Below are 27,944 nucleotides of genomic sequence, written 5' to 3'. Positions count from 1 at the left end.
GGATCACTGAGATCAATTACGTGTTTCATTGTGTTTATTTACAGAACACACAAACAACCCACGGTCAATATACAAATAAACTGTTCACATGTGGCATGTTATACACAGAGGCACAGTATTGTATGAGATAAGTATGAGGTACAGATAATAGATAACAGGATAACATAATCAATGTAAGAATACCAACAGAGCTGTATTGTGGCTGTAGGTCCCTCTTTAGATAAAATGGCAGCACGACACTAAATAATAAAAGAACACACTTGTACGGCCACCATGGCATATTCAACGCCAACAAGCTGTCAATGTGGGGTCATGAACAACCTCAGCAGAGTTCTATCTTGGTCCCAGAGGAAGTTGTATTGTAAATGTCACTGACGGATTTAACAAGGTACACTATAAATCCTAAATGTATCTATGTATCTGTGCAATTGAAATCACTGAGCGCGCTTCTTTCTTGAACAAACGTTTAAAACAATAACAGAATTGCAGTATTTCTTCTCTCCATATAGCAGCCTATGCCCTTTAAAAAAATGAAATGTACAAAATCAGTATATCTTTTAGATAGTGCAGTGCTGTGAATGGCCATTACCCCCCCCCCCCCCCCGACCCCCCCAAATTTGAGTGGAGGGCCACTTGTACCGTCTCGTACACAAAGTACCGATTTGTTTTTAACCAACTCATGTCAAATCAATATATATTAGGGTTTCGTTCAAATGCAGTCACACACACACAAGCGCGCACCCCAAATGCATGCTGTGCATGTGCAAAAGTCTGTAGTTTAAAAAAATAAACATTTAAATTGCATAGATGAATTCTGACAATGCTGTAGGAAGTGTAGCCCGCTCCTTAAATCCAAATGATACACATTGGCTGCGCTGCCTCCTGGTGGACACAGGCAGCCAGGACGTGGTTCTACATTGGCTTAAACTTACACAATGTTAATAGCTTAAAGAATGTTTTTTTGGTTAAATATTAGAACAAGTTAACATTTAACAATGTATGGGTTTCTTAATGTATCCGTAAAAAAAGCAGCCTTTGTCTTATGTGTCATGTACTTAATATATGTCAAAAAAGATTTATAGCGCTTGAATACATTAGGTTTCAATATTATCGTTTTGTCTTTTTCTTACTTTGCTACTTTACAGTTAATTTTACAGGAATTAAACATAACAGCAGAGAAGTTATTTACATTTTCCATTGAAAGATGCAATTAAATATTCTGGTGCTGGTAAATGATCATTATGTTCTCAATATCCAGTTAATATCCAGGGGTAACGTCCCCATCTTCACTCCTTACATTGTGTCCTTTGTACTTGTCTTTTTTTTCTCTACTTCCAGCAAACATTTGCCCAGGGGATCAGCTCCGTCCGAGTCAAACCTATTTGTTCCTCTGCGAGCCAATCATCACCTTGGAGACAAAGTTGACGATGGCGCTCGCCGGCTGCTCAGGGTCATGCTCTGCGAACAGGTGACACACATTGTCCGTAGAGGTGCCAGTTTTCCTCGCCACGAAGCCAAAGATCCTGCAGAGGTGCAGAGAAACACTGTTATCGGCCTCAAACTGACCAGGCCCCTTTAAAAAGAACTGCTTTAATGCTGCCCTGGTTGTTCCCTTGTGAAGAATAGTCATCATTGACTTACTTTGCAGAAGGGCAGCCATCCCTCTTCCACCTGTGAGCGATGAAGGGAAGATGGTTATTGGCTTTTAAGAACTTTCCAAACGCACATTCAAATTTAGCAGCGACAATGTGTTGGCTTACAACTTACTTTCTTTCCTGAGGGTCCAATGCACAAAATATGACTGTATTGACATTGTAATGCCTCCTGAAGAACAACCTAAAAAGGAGACGGGAGGAGTCATTATTGTAAGGGTCACTGACAGTGTCAGCAGCTGGAACAGTGTGGTACTCACTTCCTCTGGTTGTCAGTGAGGGTGATCCCCTGGGAGGACACCTTGAAGTGAACCACCGTGGAGGTCGGTGGAGGGTCGGAGCTCAGGGACATGCTGGCGGCTTTCTGCACCGCCTGGACGCCCGTCAGCGACTCCATCTCCATGGAGCCCAGGTACCACACGTTACACGCTGCAGGAACAAATGGGCAGGTTCAACATCGGCCCCACGGACCGAGTGCATCCAATGACGCGGTCCGTAATAACGGGACCAAGAAACATATCACAGACTGTGTTTGCTTAGTCATGATGTCTATTCAGAGCGAGTGATCCTCGACGCCCGATTACCTGCGCCTTGTTTTAGCAACTCGGCCGCAGAGTTGGTGATCAGCTGTGAGGTGGTCTCCACAACGTCTTCAAGAGGATCTACGGAGGAGAAAGACAAAGGGAGTGAATGAAAGGGCCAGGTAGCTACACACACACACACACACAAAGCCCAAATGATGATTCTTTCTTAATGAAGGTCTGTGACTGCGTGGTGAGCTCTTACCTCCGTCAGGTATGATAAGTTTGCAGGGCAGGGCCAAGGGGGTGATTGAATGTTGGCAGACCAGCGCGGTTAAACTTCCTGCAAAACAAGGTGTAAAAAAAACATCACATTACAGCGAGATGTGAGGCTTTGTTACCGCGTTGTGTTGTAGTCACAATGACACTGCCATCAAAGTTTGGGACTGCATCTTCTGGGCTTTAAGGTTGTCAGAAGTCCACTTTAGAAGCAGATCTTGTGAGAGATTTTAATAGGAAGCGCACAACATCAAAGCCTGTAACACGCTGTAATATTATATCTGTGTCCCTTAAGCTATTTTCAACTCCTTACAATAGAAACAGAAGGTTGATAAAGGGTTAGCACAATAAGCTGTTTAGATCGAGGTTCACTTCTGCTTTTTTGGACTGGAAAACTAATTAAATGTATGTTTTAATGATGACATTTGACTTCATTTGGAGACAATTCAAATTAAAATCTGATTCATACTATTTTGTCTGTGTTAAGAATAGTCACCATTGATAGATACATTGATACTTTACTCATCCAAAGGGGGGGGGAGTTGTTTGTAGCAGCAGCAAAGCAAAGTTACAGCGTAAACATGAAATTATTCAGTTTGAAAAAGGCTCAATATATACAATACAATATAATTAGGGGGGAGAACAAACACAAAATGCAAAGTATATACAGTGTATAAGGAGAAGAGCACCGATATAACAGGATGGTGTATATACACAGGATGTCTAACACCAGATGAGTGGGAGGTGAAAACAGCATCAATCAGCAGAAGGCCCACACCCACAGAGGGCAGAGTGGCGGTGAAGTCCTCCCCCCCCCCCCGCAGTGCAGCCAAACAGCCGCGAGGTGTCTCTGTTGTCAACCAGCTGTGAGAGGAGAGGTTTTAACAGGGTCTCACCGAAATAGGGCTCATTGGGGCAGCCCTTCAATCTCACTCCTTTCTGGGTACACTCAATGAGGAAGTGGCGCACCAACTCATTGGCTAGGTCGCCTCCTGCTGGCAAAAAAGGGAGAGAGATGCGACAGGTCATTAATGCCTCCGAGTAGTCTGTCTCTACATTTACTTTGACCTACATAATGCATTCACCTCAGTAGCGCATGTCATTCCCCAGCCTCGGCGAGTAACCCTCAACACGTTTAGTCTCCCCCAGAGATTAACGGGATTAGGATTTAAGCAGCAGGAAGAGTCTATGTTAAGGAATGTCTCGACACGAAGGCTGGGAATACACGCTCCGTGAGGAGCCACAATGCCCTGAGCTCAAGGAGAAGCGCCGCGTCACCGCCGGACCGCGTGGGAGTGACGGCAAACAGAGGGACAGGTGTGAGTGGGGCGCTGAGGGGAAAGGGACGGCGGGGTGGGCCGGTGCGGGAAGGTCATCCTCAATGGAACATAGTAAACAGTTCAACGTGTTTCTGGTAACAACAAAGTCGGTGATTTAACGTCCTCGGGCCCTTTCCTAAATAGGAACAAGTGATGTGGGAACGCTCACTCAGTCGCCCTTTGTTTTCGGGTTGAAACTCAGCCAGAGAATGTCTGGCCCGATCCCTGCAGAGACTTTGTTGTCTTTCTCGGAAAATAAAAAGCTGTCCTAGTGTTTCCTGGTTCTGCTAAAAGAAACCCAATCGGAAGTAAATAACCAAGCAGCCATGTTGTTTTTGACTACGGCCCCCGGAGGTGACATCCAGATCAGACTTGTGCCGAGCAGACAGCTTCCCAGGATCAGAGTCGGCTTATGGACCCGGCACTTCTTTTGTTAGGAGCTGAAACATTAGCCGAACAACAGGCTATCGGGGCGAAAGGGCTGCGTCACGATGATGCCCAGGAGAGAAACGAGCACGCACACACACACACACACACACAAAGGCGGGCACAGCGGGGGTGTAATTGTAGACGGCTTTGTGTGCGATTGTGGGAATCTGTACCACCGGAACAATCTGTGATATCGCATCTAGGAGTTGTTTTTCGTTATGTCCTCTGCCTTTGGCCAGGCTTATTAGCCATATATTCACTTTGGAATTTCGGACGAGAAAGGTCATCCGTTTCCCCCAAGGGTCTTGAGTCTTTATGCTAAGCTGGGCTAACCGCGTCGTGACTTCATCTCCATACAACAGTTACTATTAAATAACATTATTTTAAAAGGAAAAAGGGAGGACAAAACATGCCGACATGGGTCTCTTATTTTTAAATCAATTTAGTAGTAGTAGTATAAAAGCATTGCCATCAAAACGTTAGTTCTCCACATCTACCGTACCTTTCTTGGTTTGTTGGAGAACTGAGGGTGGGGGAGTTGCCACCTTCATTGCCAGCCCATAAGCCCCCCTGAAGGAATGGCTGTCCCGCACGATAAAGCAACCGGGCTCCTTGTCCTTCAGGACCAAAATGGCTGAGTGAAGAGAAACATTATAGTGTGAGTCGGCTCGGTGGTTCTGTGTAAAGTTTCCTCTCTTTCATTACTTTGACGTACCTTGATCCCTGGAGATTTCCGGCTTGTACCAGAATTTAGATGTGTCCTGCACAAATTTGACAGTGACCAGCTTGCTTGTCGGTACATCTGGAAAACAGAAATGATATTGAAATCCATCAGCTCATGCTCCACTTGTGACGAGACCAGCTTGGTGTGGGGGGGTGGGGGGGGGCGGCGGATCTCACCTGGCGGAGGTGAGGCGGTGCCCGGCGTCTGGGCTGAGAGGTCCGGCAACACGCTGGGGAAGGGAATGCTCAGGGAGCTCCCGCTGTGGGGGCTGGAGAAGCCGCTGGGGGCCGGGGACGCCGTTCCCAGGGAATGCTCCCCGTCGGACGCCCTCTTCTTCTCGGGCAGGAGCGGGGCCTGCAAGTGGGGCAGCTGCGACTGGATCCGCCCGTCCACGGAGGTCAAAGGGTCCCGGCCCGGGCCGCCGTTTCCCATCAGATTGGAGGCGGGGCCGGGAGCGTCGGCGCCGTAGCCGAGACCCGGGCCGTCCTGCTCGTCAAAGCTCCCCGGCGGACTGCGGCTGAGGGCGTGGCGAGCCGTGCAGCTTCGCTGGCTGCTTCGGGGGGAGCTGTGGGCGTTGGGGGCCGGGTGGATGTGCGGGTGGTGCAGGGGAGGAGAGTGGTGGCCGTAGTCCAGGGACATGGAGTGCTGCGGCGGTGCTCTGCTCGAGGGATAGCTGCTCAGAGACGAGTGGCGGGACAGGACGGGATGCTCTGGCCAGGACTGGCTCGCCGATGAACTTGGAATAACAGGAAAAAGTTAATAAATATACAGTATCTCAACAAGTCAGGTTTGCAATTATTTATTCCCACAAAATCTGCAAAATAAAATGCACCGTGGATTCTACAGATGTGTACCTGTCTGTCCACTGGTGGCTCCCAACAACAGAGGCCGAGTGTGTGGCACCAAGTGTCCTGTGGCAGTTGACGGAGGAGTCTGGTAAACTGTCGCTTCTAACGTAACCGATCATCTCTGCATACCCTCGGGGTTCTGTGTGAGAACATGAAAACAAATCCGAATTAGAGATTCAAGCACATTTACGGATCACATTCACGTAGCCAGACGCTGGTTTGGTTTTAACAATGTTGAATTAAATGACGGGGAATACAATTACATTGACCCCAAAACTAAAAAATTGACCGGAAATAAACCTGAAAAGCAATAATAGGCCGGGTGTAACAAGATGAACTGTGAAATATGTCAACAAGTCCCTTGGGGAGAGCTCTGGCTTCTTTCCAGTAACGAACAGTTAATATTGGAGTTGAAATGAAACGTGGCCATCAATCTACAAAAAACTACCAATTACCCCCAGCCACAACCACTGAGTCAACAACCAGACTCCAGCACAGCTAGAAAATTAAAAGCCCTCGGACATAATGATCTAAAAGCTTTTATTTCAATCAACCAATCGTAGCCCGGAGCCACTGGCAGCCTCCATTCTGAACGCTTGTGTTTCAACTGCAGCTTTACAGACACCTTCTAGAAGAATGAGAGGAACAAAGCGGAAAGAGTCGCTTTTTTGTTGTTGGGTCTTGTCCCCATTTGTGTGCACAGAGACTGTTTCATGGGGCAGGAAGAGGTTTCTTTTCCGGGTGGTGCCTCCTACAAAGACATGCATTTTAATTCAATCTAAAAGGTCATCAATATTGGAAATATATTTATAAAAAGAAATATAATTGGTAGCATTTTGAACAATTGATATATATATATACATATATATATATATACATATATATATATACATATACATATATACATATACATATATATAACAGAACTGAATAATGTAAAAACAACAAATCTGATTATTCTGCAGTCTGTCAGCAGGATGTCAAATGTATGAACATATGTAGACAACTTTTCATAAAAAAAAGATGTTCATGTGCCAACCCAGAACTCTAACACTCTGCACCCACTGGCCAGAAGGGTGTATTTCAATGGGCGAGGTCAATCACAGAAAGATACCTACCTCATAAACAGCTTTGTTACAATGCTGACAGAGAGTTCCCCCCCTTGGGCTTCTTCATTGATCGGATTTGATAAAGCATTGGGATTTTTTGGAGAGGACCCCAGAATTCTGCATCTGGAGAGCTGGGTTGGTGACTATTTTAGGGAAATGGATTGCACCATTGAAAAAAAATTAATTGAAGCACAAAGTCCTGACGTGCACTACAAGTTACATTAATGCATTTGTTGTTTTTGCTATGACAATAAATAAACTAAGCTCTGAAAACACAGATTACCCTTTAAATGTTTACTTACTAAAACCTCTAAATATAACATTTTTTATTTAAATATCCAAGCGTGTTGTGATGCCTGCTATTTTGAAAAGACCGCAAAAGGAAAGTTGTCAAAGCCCGACCCGCCCACATGAGATGGCATTTTAAAAAAGGTACAGTCGTCTTCTTAAAGTCAGGACTCAATACAGAGAAAAGTGTAATATGGGAGGAATTAGCCAAATTATAATGTGCACTACAGTGTCCAAAAATGAATTGAACATATTGAGGATAAATCATTTTGATCTTATTTTAAACATGTACTTTGGTTTTCTGTACTTTCTTTTGGATTAAAAACAAATGTCAGAAATGTCCAGAAATGCTGATGCTACAAAGTTCTAACAATGCACAACTACTTCCGATATATATATATATATATATATATATTTTAAAGCCAGGGTGTGCTCGACCTCACACTGACCACCAACCTAAAGAAAATCAGCCATACAAAAATAAACAATAGAGGCACAGTTCTTTAGATCAAAGTTGTCATGTTTAAAAAAAGAATAGAAAATAAATCCCTTCAGACCAAGATCACACAGACATTCCCCCAAAACACAACAGGAAGGGCACACACTGGTTAGGAATCTCCCTCCTTTCACACTCTGGTTTTGGGCCTCAAATCTCAAAACCGCTAAAATTCCACAAACAACAATGCCATTATTTTGAGGAAACCAGACCTGAGATAGCGTTGCTCTCATCAGATAGCGGATCACCACGTCTTGCCATTAGCTCCAGCTCATTGTCTATCTTTAATTGGCTCAATGGAAAAGTACAATCTATAAGCACCTTGGTCAACAGTTTAGGCAGCAGTTTAAGTTACAACATAAAGTGTCTCCAATCAACAGGCTTAGAAAAGGGTCAGACTATCCTCATTCTTAGACCACAATGGACTGACAATGTCTGCATTTGAATTACATGTAATCAAATTGTACGTGGAAATGTTTTTCCATATCATGGTTCCGATTTCCAATGCATTCTTGAATAGTGACCACTTTTCATTAACCAGCTTGAAGCACGTCCGTGATGGACTCAAACATTGCACCCACCGTGGTCCGTTCTGTAGCCTCCATAGGACTGCACGCTGGGAGATGGCGTTTGCATGAGGTGAGTCAATTCGGACATGCTTTTCACTGAGAACACAAAAGGACACAAACCTTCTTTAATTCACTTTAACTTTACCTTTAAAGCTGGTCGCATGCCCCTGCAGACTCTCTCACTCACCGTAAGGGGTTGGCGGAGAGATGGGGAAGGCGGGAGTGGGCGGAGTCATGCCACTGCCAGCCTCGACCCCGCTGTCCATCTCTGAGCCCTGGGCCCGGTACTCTGCACTGTCAGCCCTGTACAACAAGGGGTGCTGTGGCAACAAACAAACAGCACTTACACGCATGCAACCGGCCAGACGGAACGCTCGGCGAGGCGGGACGGGGGCCGCGACGCACTGTGCCCACGTGCTGCGTTTACCTGAGAGTACGTCCGCGGGTCCCTGTACTCCTCGGTGCCACCCCACCCTGAGTTACAGAAGCCCGGTTGATCCGGGACGCCACTTCTTTGGCAACTCGGAGTCCGCGTGATGCCCACCACCCGTCCGTCACTGGCCTGGACAGCTGGGAGCACAAACACAGCAACCACGTCCTTAATATCAGCAGATAGACAGGAGTATGACGAGTATTCTCCGTATAAAGTGGGCGAATGATGACATCAGGCCGCGCTGCCGTTAACCGATGTCTCCAGAGGACAGCTGAGGGATACCAGGAGGTGGGGTGACTGGAGGCGTTTGTGTGGGTGGGTTTGGGGGAGGGGGGGGGGGGGGGGGCTCAATGTTGTGACTGCTCTGAAGAGTGTTGCCACTCAGCACCAGGGTGTTAATTTGAGCCCTCCCAGCAAGCGCCGACCCCTCGGCCCTAAAGAATGCTAATGGTGCAGAGGGGCGAATGCCGGGGATCATCATTTCTCACTTGGTCGGGGTGACACTGACATGGGAACTTATCCGGGGTCTTTTTTTTTTCTCCCTTCTCTTTCATGAAAGACATCAGTGCAGTAGAGGTATGACAAACAGTCGATTAATGGTTGGAGATTTTTGTTTAATCCAACCTTTTTGGTTTTATGGTTAGTATAAGGTCTCAAAATTAAGAAATGCTTCCATTTTGTTAAAAAAATTATGCTAAATATCCCTTAAAGTGACTAAATACACCCACGGTGTGGACAGAGCCTAGAGTTAGGCTTATTACTTTTAGTTTAAATTAAAAAAAATCATAAAAGTGGAGTTAATTTGTGAAGGTTTTCTTGCTGAACAAAAAGTGATTGCCATAAAACTTATTTTCTGCAATAACAATAATAAAATCCAAAAATCGGATTTTTGGCGAGGAAACCAGTGCGCTGCTCTGTGGTCGACCCACAAAATCCAAAATCATAAAAACACTATAATTCATCATGTGAATAATGATATTAAACAGAAACAATGGCTTTGGTTGCATTTTACAAATATCGTATTCATGTTCCATAAGAAGAATATGATATTAAGAATTTTTGTCACCTGTCATCACTTCATAAATACTGAAAACCTCCTCCTCAATCTCTATTTCTTCATAGTAAAAACAATAACAAAATAGAGCCGTGGGGCAATGACGGAATTGGAAGGGCATGAAGAGCGTGGCTGGTCTAGTTTAAAAAAACCGTGGATGCACATTGCTATCGGCATTCATAAAAATAACATAATCTAAAAGGCCTGCCCTTGTGACCAATCACTTTCCCTCCAACTTCATGCTACAACACGGCACGGCAGAGTGACTGTGCGCCACGAATGCAAACAGAAACAGGCATTAGCAACAATCCATAACTGGCTGCAGGTCATCTGCAAATGAGGAAAGAAAGGAGAAAGAAAGGCCTCGGGCCTTTGTTTCTTGGAATGACGCTTCTCTGTAGTTGATGTGTATAGACAGGTAGGCGTTTGGATTGGAATGGGAAAAAAAAAAAATAGCCTCCGGCCTCACTTGTTCCTCCCAGGGAAATTCCTCAGCCCCCCCCCCCCCCCCCCCACCTTGCGCGCGCAACCATGTGATACATCGTCCACACAGCTTTCTGCATTTTATCTGCTTCACCAGTTAACGGGCAAAAAAAAAAAAGCATTGCATCTAGTGTGGATATTAAAACGAATATCACCAATTTTAATAACCTGTAAGAATAAATCAAAAAGGTGCCATTCTCTGAAGCAAAGGAAAGAGCGGTTTTTGTTATCTTGCTTCGACCATAGGCCGCATCCTTATATATCCTTCTCAGATCTGTCATGGAATCAGATTGCACAGAAAAAACAAAACAAGGGAAAGCATTGTTTAAGGGTTATTTACTGAAGCGTCACAGGAACACAGGGGCAACAAAGCCGGGAGCTTTTTATTAGCCATGACCAACGTCTAATGTAAGAAACAAGCAGTGGGACGAGGCAAACGCTTTGATTTTGTGATTATCCGTACTCGCCAGTGTGCAATCTCTACAATCAAACACAGCGACGCGGCGATGCTCAGTGGGGCCGATGACAGCTGCTCTCCCTCGCTTCGTGTACCCGGCTGATCCTCCGCTCAGATACCTGCGCAGACAAGTCTGGACGGCGCTCTTTGCCCCAAAGATTCACACCGAAAAGCATCTGAAAACCTGGCAACGGCCACGCTATTTGTGCCACTAAAACATGCGAGGTGGGAGCGAGAGGAAGAGGAGCAGTGCTTTGTGAACATAACTGTAGTGAAGGGAGGAGGAAGCTGCTGAATTAGACCTTTCTGGCACAACAACTTCCCTGCTTTCAGAATGGCCCGACACCCATTTCTTTTTCACAGCCGCACTTCCACATCACCACCACCACCACCCCCCCCCCTCACCACCCTCAGACTGTCTGACTTACCGGTCTGCTGTGTGTTTTTCAGGGCTGTTGCTGCGTTACTGTCTCTGAATCGGAGGTCGATGCCGTTCGGGCCCTCGGTCGCCGAGCCGTTGGCGCGCGTCCCGCCGCTCCTCTTGAGGGATCTGCTGTTACCGGAAACCGGCAGGAATGTGGGATCCAGGTCCATGATCAGCTGGTTGAGCTGGTCGATGGAGTTGTCGATGTCCATCGTCAGTGATTTGAACTCCTCGTCGCGCTTGTTGTTGTTGTTGTTGTTTTTGATGACCGTCGCCTGCTCCTCGTGCGGCGCCGCGCTCCCCTGAGCGTGCGCCCCCGCGTCCCTTGCGGGGGCCTGCGGCTCAGCAGGCAGGCCGGCGTTGGGCGAGGTGCTCGTTGCCTTGTTCCCCGGGTACCTCTCCACGTCGTTCCCGCCGTCGGGCGTGTAGATGAACTGCTGCGCGGCGACCATCTGCTGCTGGCGCACCCAGGACTGCGTGGAGTAGCTGCCCTGCCTGTAGACGTGCTGCTTGGCCGCCGGGGCGCTGCCGGGATTCGCCGTGGCCACGGAGTTGCTCCTGGAGCCCAAGCAGCCCCTTCTGGCCTCGGCGTAGGCCCTGTCGTACTCCTCCGCGAGTGGGGGCGCCGGGTGGCTGTGGTGGTGCTGATGCTGGCTCTGGTGCTGCTCCTCTGCCCCGGGACTCCCGAAGCCATCTGACAGCAGGGAGTTCTGGCTGCTCTTGTGGCACGAGGACGACAAGGTCCCCAAGCTGTCCACGCTCTGCAGATCGTGACCTGCGATGACCTCGTCGTCCAGGATGTCCGTTTCCCTCTCTCGGGGTCTAGGGTCTCTGTTGAGGTGCGCTTGATGTGGCGGGACTATCTGCTGGCTGACCAGCCTGGGCACTCGATCACCCATCTCCCCCACTGGGGGTTCCTCGAGGCCGAAGCCACTCAAAAGGCGCTTCAGCTGGACCTTCTCCTGCTGGCTGGGGCCCAGGTTGTGCCTGAGGGTGTTGCTGGTGGTGTTAGTGGCAGGGGTAAGGGTAGGTGTAGGGGCGGGGGCGGGGCCTGGCGCGGGTCGGTCCGCCCACAGAGAAGTGCTGGACAGGCCCGAGTCACTGCTGACGGAGAGGGCGTTGTCGCTGTGGTCGGGGCTGGAGGTGGCGGAGGTGGTGCGGGCCCCTCTGCCCAGCGTCGCCTCTCCTCCGCCGGGGCTCCTCTTGTTCGCCGCTCCGTCCCGGGTTAGGCCTTGAGAGCGCGGGGCTGCAAAAATAGAGATGCAGCGCTTCATACGGTCAGCTGGCATGGGCACACCAAACACACAAACACACACACACCGCAGGGCAGCACAATCACTCAGAATCTGTTAAGGACAGAGCTCAGTCACACCTCCACTGACAAAGACTACATTTCAGGCAATGCAAAGACTGCACATGACTAGGATTGACAGACATGAAACCTCTGAATTAATGTGACGTCAAATTAGGTGGAAAATCGCCCAAGATCAGATCAGATCCCTCTTTTTTAACATTGTAATCAGAGTATTTCTAAGCAAAGACATTCCAGCCATCCTGCCATGACAACTCCCACCAGACTCCGAGGTGAACTGCCGCGGTGCCCGTGTGTGCAACGCACCCCTCCGACAAAAGGCTGCTCTGAATATATAATCGATAAGTTAAGTCGTGTGTGTGTGTTCGGGCGGCTGTGGACCCCTGCATTCCTCACCCTGCCGCGATGAAGCTAGCCCACTCCCTCTCGCCTTCCCCCTTGACCGAGCCTTTACTCACGCCGATCGAGGGCCGGAGGAGAAGTGTGCGCGAGCCGCGTTGCCAAGTGAGTAACTCCTCAACATCCGAGAGCTCGAACATGCCTGCCGAGATTCTCCCTCGATCTGCCTTGTGCCAGCCTTTCAGTCAAAGCCTGCTCTGACTACCGGACACGCATGATAATGGCCTCCTCCTCCTCCTCCTCTCCAACAGCTCCCGTATGTATGGCTTGCTGCACCCGCCCCCCCGTTCCCTTGCTCACAGACACATGCTAGTTGAGCCTGCATCCGGCCTCCAGCAGCCTGGGCTCAGGCCTCCATGCAGGTCAGTTCCGCCACAGTTTTCCCAGAAAAAGAAATTCCCCTGGTGACCTTCCTGCTGGTGAGGTGCACGCAGGTCTCAGGACAGATGTTTCCCCCTTTCCCGCTGCCTCAATGCAGGCTCTCTCCATCTCACTCCGTCACCCCTGTCACCTTGCTGCCTCCCTTTTCCTTTCCCTCCCCCTCGCGGCCACCCATCTCGTCTCGAGGAGCAGGGAAAAAAACGAAGAAAAGAAAAATCTCTTACCTCCGCTGCCAACTAAGCACACAAGACAATCCCGGGCTCGGGGAAAACCAAACCTCCAGAGGAGAAGAGCCAACGAACGCCCACCAGAGAGGACATGGCCTCTAACCAGCAGAGAATGGTCAGGGTCCAATCAACACAGCGCCAACAAGTTGGCCACTTGCTTCCTTCCTCTGCTGAGAAGGTGCGAGTGTTTGCACTCCATACAGTGGGGGGGAGTGGACCTTGAGATCGCCAAATAAGGGCAAAGGAATGTAAACAAGTGAGGCGGGGCTTAGTTGTGGAGGCGGGCAGGAGGAGAGCCGTAACCCGACCTCTTGCCCCTGCGTTAGGGGGACTACCCCACTGGGGAGAAGAAAAGGAAAGAAAGAAAGGGCAGCCTGGAGAGGATCAGAGGGAGAAAAACACATTCCTGCAGCTTCAGACCTACTCGGGGAAAAAAAGACACTTTTTAATTAAAGCAATCCTTGCCTTGTAGTTGAAGCCGGGAGAAGCAGAAGCCGAGGTTGTTTTTCTCGCCCTCTTTGCGTGTGATCAAATCCTACGTACGCCTGCCGTTCTCATGAACAATACTGGCCAGAAGCACATAAACTCAATTGAGGGGTTTAGTGATTGTTTAAAAAAAATTTTTTTTAAAACTCTCACCAATCAGGGTTACACTCCCATTAAATGGTTAACCGAGTGTGTTCCATCTTAAGAAAACGAGTCAAACCCTTTAAATCCAGCATTCGTCATGTCGGCTGCTGCGGTAGGGCCAGTCCCTGAATAATCCAACGATTACAGTGCAGCGCGCTGGCGGAACCAGAACCGTTCCCCAGGCTGCTCTCGCAAGAGGAGGTTCTGGTTGTGTGTACGCACATACAATTACCCGACGAGGCCCCATTCCTTCACAGATACTACCACGCCGCATGTCCTGAATGCCAAAACGGGGAGTCCAAAGGATGATGACGATCGTAAGGCCTGAGCGTCTACATGGGCCTCTAATGCGTGGGCTGCAGAATAAACTCTCGTATGGAGGGAAAAGTTCTCACATGCCGATCGGTGGACAGAATAGTCCATCATCTGGAAGTCGGGGGAACTTTAAATGGTTTTCAAAAACAAATCTGAAATGAAAATGTATTCACCCCTTTACTGTAACTCCTAAAGATCTGGTGTGACCTTCACAAGTTACATTTGCAAGTCACATAATTAGTAAAAAGGAGCCACTAGTCTGCAATTTAATCCTAGTATAAATATACCTGTTCTGTTAAAGAGCATCATGAAGACCAAGGAGCTCACCAAACAGTTGTAGCTAAGTATGAGGCAGGATTAGGTTGTAACTATCCAAGGCTTTGAAGATTTTTAGAGAGCACCATAAAATCCATCATGAAAAAAAGGGAAAGAATACGGCACAACAGCAAACCTTCCAAGAGAAGGCCGTACAACCAACCCAACGAGCGCTGCCATCACGCTGTGGGGATGCTTTTCTCCAGCAGCATGGACCAGAAACATACTGCCTGAGCTACAAGGGAGGGCTTCGATCAAAGCACCTTCATGTTTTCAGAAGGCCAAATGCCAGACCTCAATCCAATTGAGAATTTATGGCAAGATTTGATTTTGCCAAGTAGAATGGATAATTCTTGGGGGAGGGGGGGGTTTCTCATTATTGTTTGCGTCACAATGAAAGGTAATCAATGTAGGTGTAATGTGACAAAAATAGCTTTTCCTTATCCCTCCAATGACCTCTTTGAGACATTGTTACCACAGTCATTGTTTTTGTGGTCCCAACATATTAGATCATGTTCTCCTAAAAGAACATCAATTGGTTGTTCTCAGTTCAAATAAATTGTCCAATTCTTTTTATGCATTGGGTTTTGGATTCAATGTATGAAGCCCCCTACTGAAAGTGCGCAGTGGGAGAATGATCCAGACGATGAAATGCACTCAGCCTACACTTTACTGAGGGGAACCAGACACCACGCGCTTCTCAGCACTTCTCGGTTCAACATTCATTTCCGCAGCCAGCAGCTGCGTGGCGGCACAGCACCAAGCCGGCGACCCGCTTTGACAGTAAAACGAAGCAAACAAGCTTTCTGGAAAAGCAATCGTTTAGAAATCAAGTCTCCATTCACATGCGGGCATAAGCACACACACTCAGCCATTGAAGTAAATGAGGTTGTCTTTTCACAACCTTAGCACTACAGTGGCAAGCGTCTTCCAGACTTCCTCCCCCTGAACGGCCTCTGAGTGACAGCCTCGCGGAGGCCAACTGGGCCTGCCGGAGGACGGGTGGTAAGTAGATGCAGAATTCCATCAAATCTCCCAGTCTCCCGCCTCAGATGTAGTGTTTACATGAGAAAGCACGGCTGTAAATACCCCACATGAATGCTTCAGCACTCGGGGCAAGACAACTAGATAAACTAAAATCCTCCTTTGTTAATATATGTGCTTGGCTTTGATGAATTCTTAAATGGGAGTGTTTAGCGCTGCGATTGCATCACCAGAGGTGTGCATAGAATTATATAAATGGATAGATGTGTCGGGGTATTTTAAATGAAGGAGAAAAAAAGCATTTTCATCAAGCTTATAAAACCCCTCAATGAATCCTGGGAAAAGGGTGGATCTGGGCTATAAAGCTACCACCGCGTCGCTCTATTCCGGGAGGTTGTGAATTCTGCGGTTGAGTGGAGAGCAACAACCGCATTCAGGCCGGGACGTCCCAACAGGGTGGCTCCGAGTGTGAGTCAATGTGTGTGTGTGTGTGTGGGATGGTTAAAGCATGCCTTTTCATTTGATGAAACAACAACAAAAAAAACTCTCCCTCGGTAACCAGCATTCCCTGCATACGAAACCCTGCTTGTCCTTCCCTCGTCCACATTGAAAATCTCGTCTCCACAGAGCCTCCGGCCTAAAGAGTAAGTCCTACTTTAGAGCCGTTTGCAAACCCTTGCAACAGAAAGTTCGTGGTGACCGTGTGAGCATGTCAATGCAATCGCACCGCCGTCCCCCAACAACATGAAGCACAGGACCCGTCACGCCGCGTTAATTCCCTGAGAGGAAAGGATAGCTTGTGTGTGTGTGTGTGTGCGCGTGTTGGGAAATGTAACAGAGGATTTATTATCTAAATAACACATGTTTGTATACTGCTTCACATCATAAAACAGCCAGGATTATTTTGATTTATTAGTCTTGTGAGTCATGTGGTGACTGATGCAACGTTATGAATGTACCTTCACCATCACAGATGTTCTGGTAGGAGTCCCAGCGGATAAGAGGATCTGCTGTGTTGTAGTCCACAATAACATCTGCCCCGTTTTGCCACCTGACAGCACCTGGATCCAAAAAATAACAAGTTTGCATCTAGATCTTGATTTCTTCCTTTTCAAAAGGGATCTATAAAAAAACATTTCTCTTCAATTAGGGTTGAGCAATCATCTTATATTATAAGATTTCAGTGGCATTGCATCACTTTGGTTAGTCCTGAACATACTAAATAATAATATGGAACATTATCCACCAATATTTATATTGAAACACAAAAACAATACTAAATAGGGCAATTTTGGGGGAAGTTTTTTTGCTTAGAGTGAAGCGCAGCTCAAGTACAGTAAAGTGTGTCATGGATGAGGAAAAAAGGATGAGGTATTTTTTTTATCATTAATAATTAAACCATCCATAAATATCGTGTTGATTTGTGAGATTTGGTTTGCCAGTCTTTGCTGACTATATTCCGCCTGTAGCTTCATATTCACTCAACAGACGTGTGATATTTTCCTCCAACTCTCTGCAAAGAAAGCCAACAAGCTTCCCTAAACAAATGCAACCGATTTTTGTTGGCACTGTATTGGAGAAAACACCAGATGTATTCAACACAAGCTGCACATACACAGACCCACACAGCATAGCTTCACTCCTGTGGAGCTCTGGGGCGGGACATGCTGGGCCTCTTTACCCCTCTGTCAGCACACACTTCACACTACATTTCCCCTCTGCAGCATTCCACGTCCCTTCTCATCAGGGGGCAGAGGGGGAGGCAAAGAGCACAAGGACAACACCAAGGGGACTATGGAGAATGTCCAGCAAGCTCTTTTCCAGCTACCACCAAGATTTGGGAATCTACCTGGGATCTTCTCTGGTCCCTCGGAGAACACCAGCTCCACTTTGCCATAATCCGCAAATCTGGGATCTGGAATGTAAACACACGGGAATACCATTAGTGTGGCCATTCATTCATTCACAAGCGGAAGGATGAATGGTGATGTCTGCGGATGGGATTCTCTCACAACACGTTAACATGTTTAACAAAAAGAAGATTATTGGTCTCAAAGAGCAGAGTCTGAATTAAGTGCAGACCGAGGCAGAAGCTGCTCGGCGCAGAGGAGTCGTCGTCGTAAACTAACAGCAGCACGTTGAGACCTGCTCTGTGTTTTTCTTTTTTTTCTTCTGTTTTTTTCTCCCATGTCTACCTTTGTTGGCAATCTCCATGTCCTCTTTGTCAAACATCAGGTTGTAGCCCTGCACTGCTCCCGTGTGGAACTGCAGCCGGAAAACCACTTCCCGCTCAGAGGTTACGTCACTCTTGTGATAGCACTTAACCTGCAAGAGGAAAATATTAAATGAGTATTGGGATTGCTGCGATGAATAAAGACTGTAGAGACTCGGACAGGGCCAATTATTACTCATTTTTCTCCGTACCATGATGTCTCCTTTTAGAAGCTGTGCAGGCTCCAGGGTGATGCACACGCGGCCTCTGTGGCCCGGACCAATGTGGCTGCAACAAAAACAACGGAGAAGTGAGTCAAGCTGAGCCCGAGTTTGGAAGCAATCAGGGATATTTACAGAAAGCAGTAACTCTGAAAGAAAATCTGCATTAAAGTCAGTAAAACAGAAAATTGCTTTGATGTACTCCAGTATCCTGTGAAGTAAACAAGTCACTGTACCACATGTGTGAGCTACTTACTAGATCCCAGATGAATACACGGTTTGCATTCCCTGGTAGACCTTGATGTACGGACGACATACTGAAACCAACACAAAAAGAAAGACACTGTCAAAAAAAATGGTTTCATGTGAATCCGACAACGTGAACTTAAATAGAAAAGTTGACGGGACGCTCATGAGCGCTTCAATAAGCTGCTGTAGTGAGAAAAGGGTTTCAGCTACATGACGGGACACCTCTGTTGTTTAGGGGAAATTTGTAAAAACAGCAATTTACATGCATGCATGGCCGTAAATTCCCATGTGTCTACTGGGAATCCATAAAGAAGTCGTCCTCCTCAGCTCTGTCTATGCAAGCGCCTCTTTCTGTCTGAGCACGCACGCGTGTTGGAAAGAGAGAAAGATATAAAGAAGAGATAAGTCTCCAGCTCCAGCTCTGATGTGGTCGTGTCTGGGTTATTTTCTGTCGCCATGGTGGCAGCGAGTGTATTTTCATTGGGAGTCGCAGCTGTGTGTAGTGGTAAACAATGAGAGTTTAACCTCCACTGGCGTCAAAGTTTGGGATCCCATGAAGGATGACGCAGTGCAGGAACAAGGGCGAGGCGTTGATCTTCATGGATCCACTCAGAAGGCTGTTGAGGATCCAAACGTACCTGGCATTAAAAGGACAAAAGTGGATGAAAATGATACACAGGACCATTCTAAACATGCCAAAACATCTTAATTACACCAACTTGGTGTTAGCTGCTTGTATTAAATAGATCTCCAAAGCAAAAAGATGACTCACAATTAGGGGCATCACAGGGCTGAGATATACAGGCTTTTAACCCCTACTATGCGTTAACAAACACTGGATCCTACAATTCAACTTTTACGCAAATAAACGGTAAACAGTTTTTTTAACAGTTAACATTTCAGTAGTTCAGCCTCGTTCAGCCTTGTTTTGCATTAAAACCTGTATATATTCCTCATAGCAAAATATCGCCATCATCATGGATTTTGGTACAAAAACGATCAGATCTGCAATCGCATCTTTAAAAGGACATCCAGCCATTCCAACATGTGTTGAGAGACACCAGTTGAGCCATACGTGTGAGCGTTGATGATCCCAGTGGTACACGGGGGTTGGGATTCAGTGAATAAAACTGCAACGCAACACTCAAACCACTCTCACAACTTACCGCTTCTGTGACGGCGTCATCAGAGCAGAGACCTTGTCATCGTAGTATTTCCTCATGGCAAAGCGGTCCAACGCCTGATCAGCACTTTGAGGGAGACAGTGAGACGCATTAAACACTTTAGGTAATCATGACTCAGGGAAGAGATTACACTCTGCTGCCGTGTAATTGAATGGCGTTAACCCCAACTTAAATATGGGACGACACACACACACACACACACACACACACACACAGATAATGGACAAGAGCGAAAGTAAGCGGAGGGACAGGGGATTCTAGCAGAGAGGAAGAGAATGCCAGCCTTAAGTAAACAGTGAGGGGGGGGGGGGGGGGGGGAGGACAGAGTGTGTGCACAGCTCTGCTATTCAGACGGCCCCAGAACCAACAGGCCGTGGAGCCTTTTCACCAGCGCTCCGTTCCTCTCTGGCCGATCCTCTCCCTCTGCACATGAATCTGTTCCGTTGTAAATCCGCCTCATTGTTTTACTATCTCCTCCTCCGCCTCTCTGTGCCCTGCGTCTTTCACGTTTGCCCCACCGACCCCGGTGGTACCCAGCGGGGGGGGGGGGGGCAAGCACACGAGGGAGGGAAGCAGAGGGGAAATGGAAGGCCGATGAATGCTGTGTGCAGAGAGGGTCTACGTAGCGGCACAACAGTCGCTGCGTTCCTTCACTTCGGGGATTGGACCGTCACAATGGCTCGAGCGTTAGAATCAGATCTCACGAAGCCGACACTGTGGCCAGAAGCTATTGCGGTAACTAACACGTTTCCAAGTTGAATCATGGAATTCGACACGGGGTGATTCATGGCGTTTATTGTGCGGTTTCCTTTTTGAATTTGAGAGAAGTGACTTTTCTTTGACTCACTCTCTGAATCACTTTGAACCAAGATCAAAAGGAGGTAAAGAAGTCAGCTGCGGTTGGGCACTGACATTTTGGTTTTTGGGAAGTTTTTTTTGTGTGGTCAGTGAGTGGGCACGCTCAAATTAAGATGGATACTAACGAACAACGAGATTTACAGTAACCCGTCAAGAAAGAAATGCGACACAGTGGCGGTTACCTGGCTGACACGTCGGTGAAATGAACAAAGGAGGAAATCACGACGCCGATTCGCCCCTTGCCTCCCTGTAGAAAGGAGAGAGGACAGGAACCAATTCAATACACATCACTTTCTCAGACTCCAATACTTACCTCCTCAAATCACCAGGTCCTCCTTAAACACACCACTTCCGTTATGTTGAAGTGTCTAATTCAGAAGAGGGCAGTTGTATATTTCCTTCCTTCAGGACTACTAAATATGTCTCTAGGGTTTTTTACGCACACAAACGCACACAAAAAAGATTAGAATAGATGCTCACCCTGCAGTGTATAACGGCCACATGTAGGGGGTCGGCATTGAGCCAGCTCTCCATGGCCTTACAGATGGTGCATATCTTATCCAGAGGTGGAGCGTGCATGTCTGGCCAGCCTGTATCTAGAGTCTGAGACAGAGACAGAGGTCTATAGAGCTTCGCAATACCAATCAATAGCACACGGTTTTCCTTGTGCAGGATGAACAGAGATCTATTTCGCCATTGAAACAAATAGTGTTTGTTTTTTGCCATGCTCGTGCTCTTTGAGTTTATTTTACAGATAACACACTACATGCAAACTCACCTTGGGGTTCATTCTGGTGAGATCGTGTCTTTTCTCCGACAGGTTGATAATCTAAAAGACAGCACAGCCAGTGATTTATAACGTCGTCGCTCACGTCAATGCCTTCTGATTTAACTTGTCTCTCGCATGAGTGAAAGACGCACCACGCGCTCTGAGATCAATGCGCCCGGTGTCAATAACTCATGACAGCCCGGCGGCCCTCTACATCAATACTGTTTGCACTTTGACACTTCAAGGCGAGTCGGCGAGCGGCACGCAGCGGAGCACTGACCAGGTAATTGTCTGCATGCTTGGACTTGAGCATTCGCGTGACATCCTTTAGGTTGTGGGAGTAGATCTCCTCCGTGCACCCCCGGGGGAAGGACACGGCGATGATGCGCTCCGTGATGTACGTCAGGTCGAGTTCGTATCCCTCCTCCATGCTGAATGTTGGGACTTCCTGTTGGAAATAACCAAGCAGAGACACGAGTGACTCAGGCCCTTCGACCACCTCACACCATTCCCACTTAAAGCCGCCGACTTTGCTTCAGTCAATATTTGGCGGTCAAAGTCCTGCGCTTTAGTCATTGTGTCCGCAGATATCTTTAGAGAGTGACCTCAAGTCCAGATTGTATGACACAGGGTGTATTGTTTGTACAGAAACAATAAACAGTCACAATCACTTTACTGGTTAAAATCAAGAGATTAGTGCCACTTATCTCCACTGCAAAAATGTATACAGTGTAGCAGCGCCCCCCCCCCCCCCACACACACACACACACCCACCCACCCACACACGTCAGGCCGTAGAAATAGTGAAAAACAAAGAAAAATTCGAACAATTCCGGATAGAACCAGTTGGAGTAAAATCCCTGGGTGATGGCGTGTCCCTGTGACCTTATGGCACTTCCTGCCTTGGTGGTCTGGAGGGAGGAGGGAGGTCTCACCACCCCCCCATCACCACAGACACATCCCTTATGCTCTATTCCAGTCATTGCTGTATGTTCGGTGCTGGTTGTCAGCCCAAGAATAGCAAACTGCGGCCTGCGGCCATCACTAATGCCGCCAGCCAAATCAACTCTAAACCAAACAGGCCAATTGTTTCTATCAATCATTTGTGTAATCCCTGACTAAATCAGATACAATACACGGCTTATATTCTATATTCATACAGACATGATCAGGTGATCATGGAATACCTTTTTCTGGTGTACGCTGTCACAGCGGATGGTACAATATTGCTTTTCTTATACTTTGTAGCTACTAATAACACAACAATGTCACTTAATTTGCAGCTGCATTAGTTAAGAGCAACTGTGTGAGTACTTCCCTTATTTTTGAGTGTAATGCTCTTGCATATTCTTTTTGTAGTTATGTTGTTATATAACTAACTTTCTTTTATTAATCTAGACTTAATAAATATCATTTATTTTGTCCCCCAAAAAAAAATCGTACCCTACAAATCCCTATTTGTGTTGATCAATTATCTCGTACAAATGATCAACAGCGCTTGATACATTTTTCAGAGATCCCGCAAACACACACTCTCCCAAACAGCAACACATTCCCAGAGCTGGTACAGATATCATCATCATCATCATCATCCTCCTTCTTCTTTAATAAATTCAATTGTTTGTTGTGATTGAACAATGCAAAGTCAGGAACGTCTCTGTCGATTAAGTCTGCAATGAGTGCAGGCTGCAGCCCAACACTTGGGAGCCAGCGCGGGAGCCGTAAACCACGGACAGTGGGGCCACAGCTTAAACCAACTCTGCGAGCGGAATGAAAGAGGCCATGTGTATGAAGAGGTCATCGCTCGGGGAAACGGGGCTGGGTGTTTTGTGCGTCTGTTGGTGGAGGTGGTGGAAGCGAGGGGGTGGGGGGGGGGAGAGAGGTCCTCAGGGATTGTTAGAACTAATGGCGGGTTTAGTCTATTTCCCCTGAGACTTTAAGAGGAAAACTGTTGACTAATGGAAAATGAATGAACAGGCTGGCCAGTACTTGGGCTGTGTGTGTCTCACAGGGAGAAGGCTTTGTCATGGAGGCTTCAGACTATGTCACCAACAAACACTTAACAAAAACTTTTAAAAAATCAACTTACTTACTCGATCTGGTATGTTAGGATCTTTGAAGTTTGACATTTTGGGAATATGCGCTCTTACATGAAAAGAAAAAAGATAAGCGAACATTACTGCCAGTTAGCTTGGTTTAGCATACAGAGTTAAAGCAGGCACACAGGAAACCAAATGTATAATTTAAGTGTGAAAGATGACATCCTACTGATTTTTTTAAAAGCCGAGAAATAGTGAGGCCCCTTAAAACCACCACATACTTTCTTTGACCCGTTTTGGGCTGTGCTGCTGGCAGACCGACAGGACACAGGATGGACAGAGCCACGCCAGCCAGTCGCCATGCATCCATTCAAGCTAACCAGCTTTGAGCAGTAAGATCATCTAGCTCAATTTCTACAAGCTTGATAAGTCTAACTAATAAATAACGAGTTAACATAAGTCATTTTAAGGTAACTGAACTAAAAGAAATCATGGGTTCAACCAAACCAAATGAAAGCCATGGCAATGCCTGAGCCACCATCCTTCCCCTACTAGTCCGTCTCCCACTCACCACTCGAGCTAACGCGAGCTTGCCCCAGCACGCACTAAAAGATAAATGGTCTTTAAAATTGCACCGACTGCTTTTGTGCCTGGTTTGAGAGACACAGCATTAGCTCACAAAAGGTGGAATAAGTAGCGCCCAGGAACTCCAAACCCTGGGGCCCACCCATGGCACTCGCAGAGCGAGGCCCGGGAGAGGAGCGATGGTTCGGCTCAGAGACTGGAGTGAACGGGTTAGCTGGTCTACTTCGAACAAGCAGCGACAGGTTTACCGAGGTCAGGATGTTGGGGGATTAGGGTGTGTCTGGCTCCCCCAGCCCTAACCCTTGCAGGCAGCGGCTTGACTAAAGCTGCATGAGTGCTGTCAAGAGACATTCACACATGCATGACCATCACTTGGGACCGGCTCCAAATGCAACGCTGGGATTTTAATTAATCAAACATTCCATTTACGCACGAAATGCAGGGCCGATGGAATGGGGAGGCATATCAAAAGGTCTGGGACGAAGCCTTTCAGGGGCCACGCCCTTCACCTGGCCCATTTGATATGGAATCCTTCATTCTGTAAGAACCGGTGAGCCCTGGGATGAAAGAAGGCCGCATCGTATAGTCATATACAGACATGAACTGCAAAGAGAACGGTCTCAAAACCCAGACATCAGTTAGTCAGACCCTGTGGGTTAAATCATAGCCTCATCAAGTGAACAATGATCTCATAGTTGTTTTCATTTTTCAGGCCACTGGTGTGACAGCAGTTGGCAAAAGCTTTGCATGCTTGTAATAATAAAGACTCTGCCGAGCCTGGGGTTGAGACACAGCAACAGAAAGTATTTACCCCAAAGTTTGTTTGTATGCGATTAGGCCGGTTGCTACATGTCTGCATGCTCCCTCACTGTATTTTTCATTAGCAATTTAGGTGTGGCCATCATTGTGTGGATTGCTTTTACATATTTTGAAGACAAAATAGAATCAAAAAACACTTTCTCACGCTCATTTTTGAGATTTGGGTCGATTTGCTTTCATAACACGTCTTCTTTCGGACTAGAAGTAAATAATTAGCATTAGATGATGCTTCCTTTGCAGTGAACAAGACGTACCCAACCCTTTTTCAAGTGGTCTACATTTTACACACCTATCAGCCGTAAAGGGAATATAGAAGTTTGTTTGGTAAAATGTCTAAAATAAAAATTCAAATTCACATCGCAGGAAATAGAAGTACATTTAATATACGAGAAGCTGCAGCAACCCAACTCAGTGTTGTGTTCCCACATTGAAATCTATCTGATCGACTATTCCACATTAAATAGATGGGTTGCAAATTGGTAACATATGCCAAGTGTTTTTAAGTCACTTAAAGAAAACTACAATGTCCACAAACAGAACGCCTGCGCACATATGAAAGCAATCAAGGCCTCCCCCCCCCCCCCCCCCCATTCACACTCCAAAATAAGACTGAGTTGCTTCTGTCAGCTCCAGCTTCTAGTTTAAGATTGACATGTTGTCCGTTATGTGACAATTTTGATATTTCTATTAGTCTATTTAACCAAATGATGTGTCTGACACACAAACTCGCTTTGTTTCACACAGCAATGTCGCTACAGCTATGGATAGAAGCCCAAATGAAGGTGACAAAGCGTATTCCACCCAACATGTAGGACCTGTTTTGCATCTTTGGAAAAAGGCGACTAAACGTGCCGTCCAATGAGAGACTCTGGACGGATTCACGATCAAACCTGAGTAACCAAGTAAACGCTTCAAGAAGTCTGGGAGGCTTCTATTAGAATTTCTTTCAAATCATTTTTAGAAAAAGCATCACATTAACTTTCTTTCGTTGACTGCCCAGCACACGGAAACAACAAGTCGTGTTTGTTTAGCCCGCCATCAGATGACAGGAGTTGTGACACATTATTCTCTGCCATTATCCTGTCTGTAGCCCCCAGTTGATATTTGGCATTAACATGCCATCACATCAACATGCCCCCCAAACTGTGATAGCATCAGCTTCATTGTCACAAACAGCCTAGTACTCGTAGGCTCGGGTGCACACACCTCATGGAGCAGGAGAACATGTCCACCGTGACATCACGGGCTGGTTGGAGGGCCCCGAGAGGGCCCCGGCCACAGTTTGTTCTGGCCTCTTCCTGTTGGGGGCTCTAGGTGTTTACGCTGAAGCTTTAATCACTCATTTGCCGTTGAACGACCTAAATAAACAAAAAAAATGAGATCTATGAAAAGAAAAAGCTACTAGGAGATGTGAAGCTGGTGGTTTTTTGTACGTATTTAATCTGGAACTTAAAAGCGTCCCATATTATCATGGGACATTTTAGAAGAAATAAATATGACATCCCCGGGCGAATCTGCGCCCCCTTAAGTCTTCTAAAGTGCTCCCTAATTACTGTTTTTTTTTTCTCAAGGCCGTAGTGTAACGCGTTCCAAAATGGATTACGTTCCCACTCTCGCTCGCTCTCTTGTTTCCTCCATCTCTTTTTTTCTTTCCCTTTTTATTGCTTCCATTCTCCTTCCTTCTCTCCGTTTAATGGCTCACACATGTCAGCCGAGTGGCCGTGGCACCGCTGTGACAAAGTCAAACGCCCCCCCCCCCCCCAGAGCACCGTCCTGTGCCGGTCCGTTCCTCCCAGGGTCAGATCACAGAGTTCTGCTTACAGTACACAACCCCAACCCACCTGTCCCCACACACACACACCGTGTGCCAGACCCTTTCTAAGTGCCGCCTGACACTCTGGGCTTCTGTCACATTTCTTTTACCTGGAGGGGCCAGATATCGTTCATAGGAACCACCTGAAAATAGACCCGCCAACAAAAGCTGTAATTGCCGGTTGAAAAAAAAAAAGAAAAGTTTCTGCTCTCTCGCTGGGCCTGTAATTAAAGCTAATCTTGAAAGAGTTTAGCCTGCAAAAATGTTCAGAACAACCTGCATGGTTTATGTTGGCTGGAAGAGAGGTGCGGTGTAGAGGGTGTAAATGCAGGTGTGCGTCTGATTTCCAAGGGATTGAGGGACGGGTATTCAGGTGAAGAGGGCTGCGGCTGTTGTGATGGAAGGAGGTTTGTGAATGCCATCAACAATGGCGGCGTAGGAAAGCATAGCCCCCCGGGGCTGCAAATACCCAGCAGCAGCTGTAGCTCAAAGAAAAGCCATCATTTCCATCGCTTATATCCATCATTTATCCACCGACTGTCAAGATGCCAGACAGGCACCCGAGGCCTTTTTAAGGCGCTCTGTTATGCCACCTTGTACATCTCTTCTGCAGGAATGACCCCATGTGTTTCACATTACAGGAGGGCTCCAGTAGACCCGAGCCCACAACTGCAAGGAACCCCCAAATTATAGCCATTGCAAAACACTGTTCATTGAGGAAGAACGTTTAAAAGCTAACAACAACAACAAAAAAGACCTAAAGAGCTGGAGCCATTTTTTTAAAGAGATTTAAAAATAATACTCATTCAGGTATTAAACCCCAAAAGTAAATCCCGGGATTAGTGATGGGTCCGTTTGAATGAGTCCCTTCTGTGTTCTACTACGCCACTGCTGCTTGTAGTAGGAGCCAAAGCAAATACAGAAAGCAGTGCCCAGTTTTGCACTTTAAATAACGGAGCAGACCCAATGAAATGGGAAACGGGCTGAAAAGAAGTGTGGGGGGGGCAGAGTACTACAGTATGTGGAAGCATAATCCTGCTTTTTCTTTTTAGCGTCGACCACTCCGACTTTCGGAAACCCTCCGCGCAAAATAATCGACCGCGGAAAAGGGTCCGACACCGAGCCTTACCTTGGAAGCCGAGTACTCCGATTACTCTTCTCGTTTTTTGGGGCACAGGGGTCCGCTGTGTGTCCCCTTCAGTCAGTCAGAGAACAGAGTCGGCTAAAGTCCACGGCCCGTCACGCAGGCTTAGTGCAGGCTGGGAGGCGCATTTCCCGCTGCTGCAATTCGCTCCCCTCGGCCTTCCGCTGCGGCTGCCGGTGTTGAAGTTTGAAGCCCTCGATGGGTTTCTGAACTGCTGCTTCTGTTGCTCGGCCCCCCTCCCTCTCCCTCTCTCTCTCTCTCTCTCTCTTTTTTTTTTCTCGCTCGCTCTCTCTCTCTCTCTCGCTCTCTCCCCCCAGCGCACTTCCTCCAGTCGGTGCTGCCGCTGTAGCCGCCACAAGTCCTGCCACGGGATAGTCCCCCTCCCACACTGCTCCGGTCGGGC

The 27,944-nt window shown here is 47.2% G+C and overlaps 1 protein-coding gene across 2 annotated transcripts; it reads right to left on the bottom strand.

The window, feature by feature from the left end:
• Positions 1-16: 16 nt before the first annotated feature.
• Positions 17-27,887, bottom strand: LOC119209155 (tensin-3-like). Of its 2 annotated transcripts, none has more exons than XM_037458237.2 (27): positions 27,527-27,887; positions 21,422-21,589; positions 21,151-21,201; positions 20,853-20,975; positions 20,555-20,619; positions 19,497-19,580; positions 18,856-18,968; positions 18,338-18,398; positions 18,073-18,148; positions 17,844-17,973; positions 17,498-17,563; positions 16,608-16,709; positions 11,090-12,331; positions 8,662-8,804; positions 8,422-8,554; positions 8,247-8,330; positions 5,779-5,911; positions 5,101-5,660; positions 4,916-5,002; positions 4,703-4,834; positions 3,349-3,447; positions 2,439-2,516; positions 2,237-2,314; positions 1,913-2,081; positions 1,768-1,836; positions 1,642-1,671; positions 17-1,523 (listed from the first exon to the last, which is right to left on the bottom strand). In XM_037458237.2, the coding sequence occupies exons 2-27, from the start codon at positions 21,569-21,571 to the stop codon at positions 1,379-1,381; spliced, it is 4,203 nt and encodes a 1,400-aa protein (XP_037314134.2). In that variant the 5' UTR covers positions 21,572-21,589; positions 27,527-27,887; the 3' UTR covers positions 17-1,378. The 2 variants fall into 2 exon arrangements, with proteins under 2 accessions (XP_037314134.2, XP_037314135.2); XM_037458238.2 differs by having other exon boundaries at positions 3,349-3,444.
• Between the last annotated feature and the right edge of the window lie 57 nt (positions 27,888-27,944).

Source organism: Pungitius pungitius, chromosome 15, assembly GCF_949316345.1.
Source record: "Pungitius pungitius chromosome 15, fPunPun2.1, whole genome shotgun sequence".
NCBI classification, from domain to species: Eukaryota; Metazoa; Chordata; class Actinopteri; order Perciformes; family Gasterosteidae; genus Pungitius; species Pungitius pungitius.
Note: the sequence above shows the minus strand (reverse complement) of the source record. Positions and strands in the feature narration are given on the sequence as shown.

Bases quoted from the DNA above. Each gene is read 5' to 3' on its own strand.
- LOC119209155 (XM_037458237.2), bottom strand. From the start codon at position 21,571: ATGGAGGAGGGATACGAACTCGACCTGACGTACATCACGGAGCGCATC. The intron at 18,149-18,337 runs GTAAGTAGCTCA...TTTTTGTTGCAG, and splicing joins GTGTATTCATCTGGGATCTA to CCACATTGGTCCGGGCCACA. The intron at 2,517-3,348 runs GTGAGACCCTGT...CTTGTTTTGCAG, and splicing joins CCCCAATGAGCCCTATTTCG to GAAGTTTAACCGCGCTGGTC.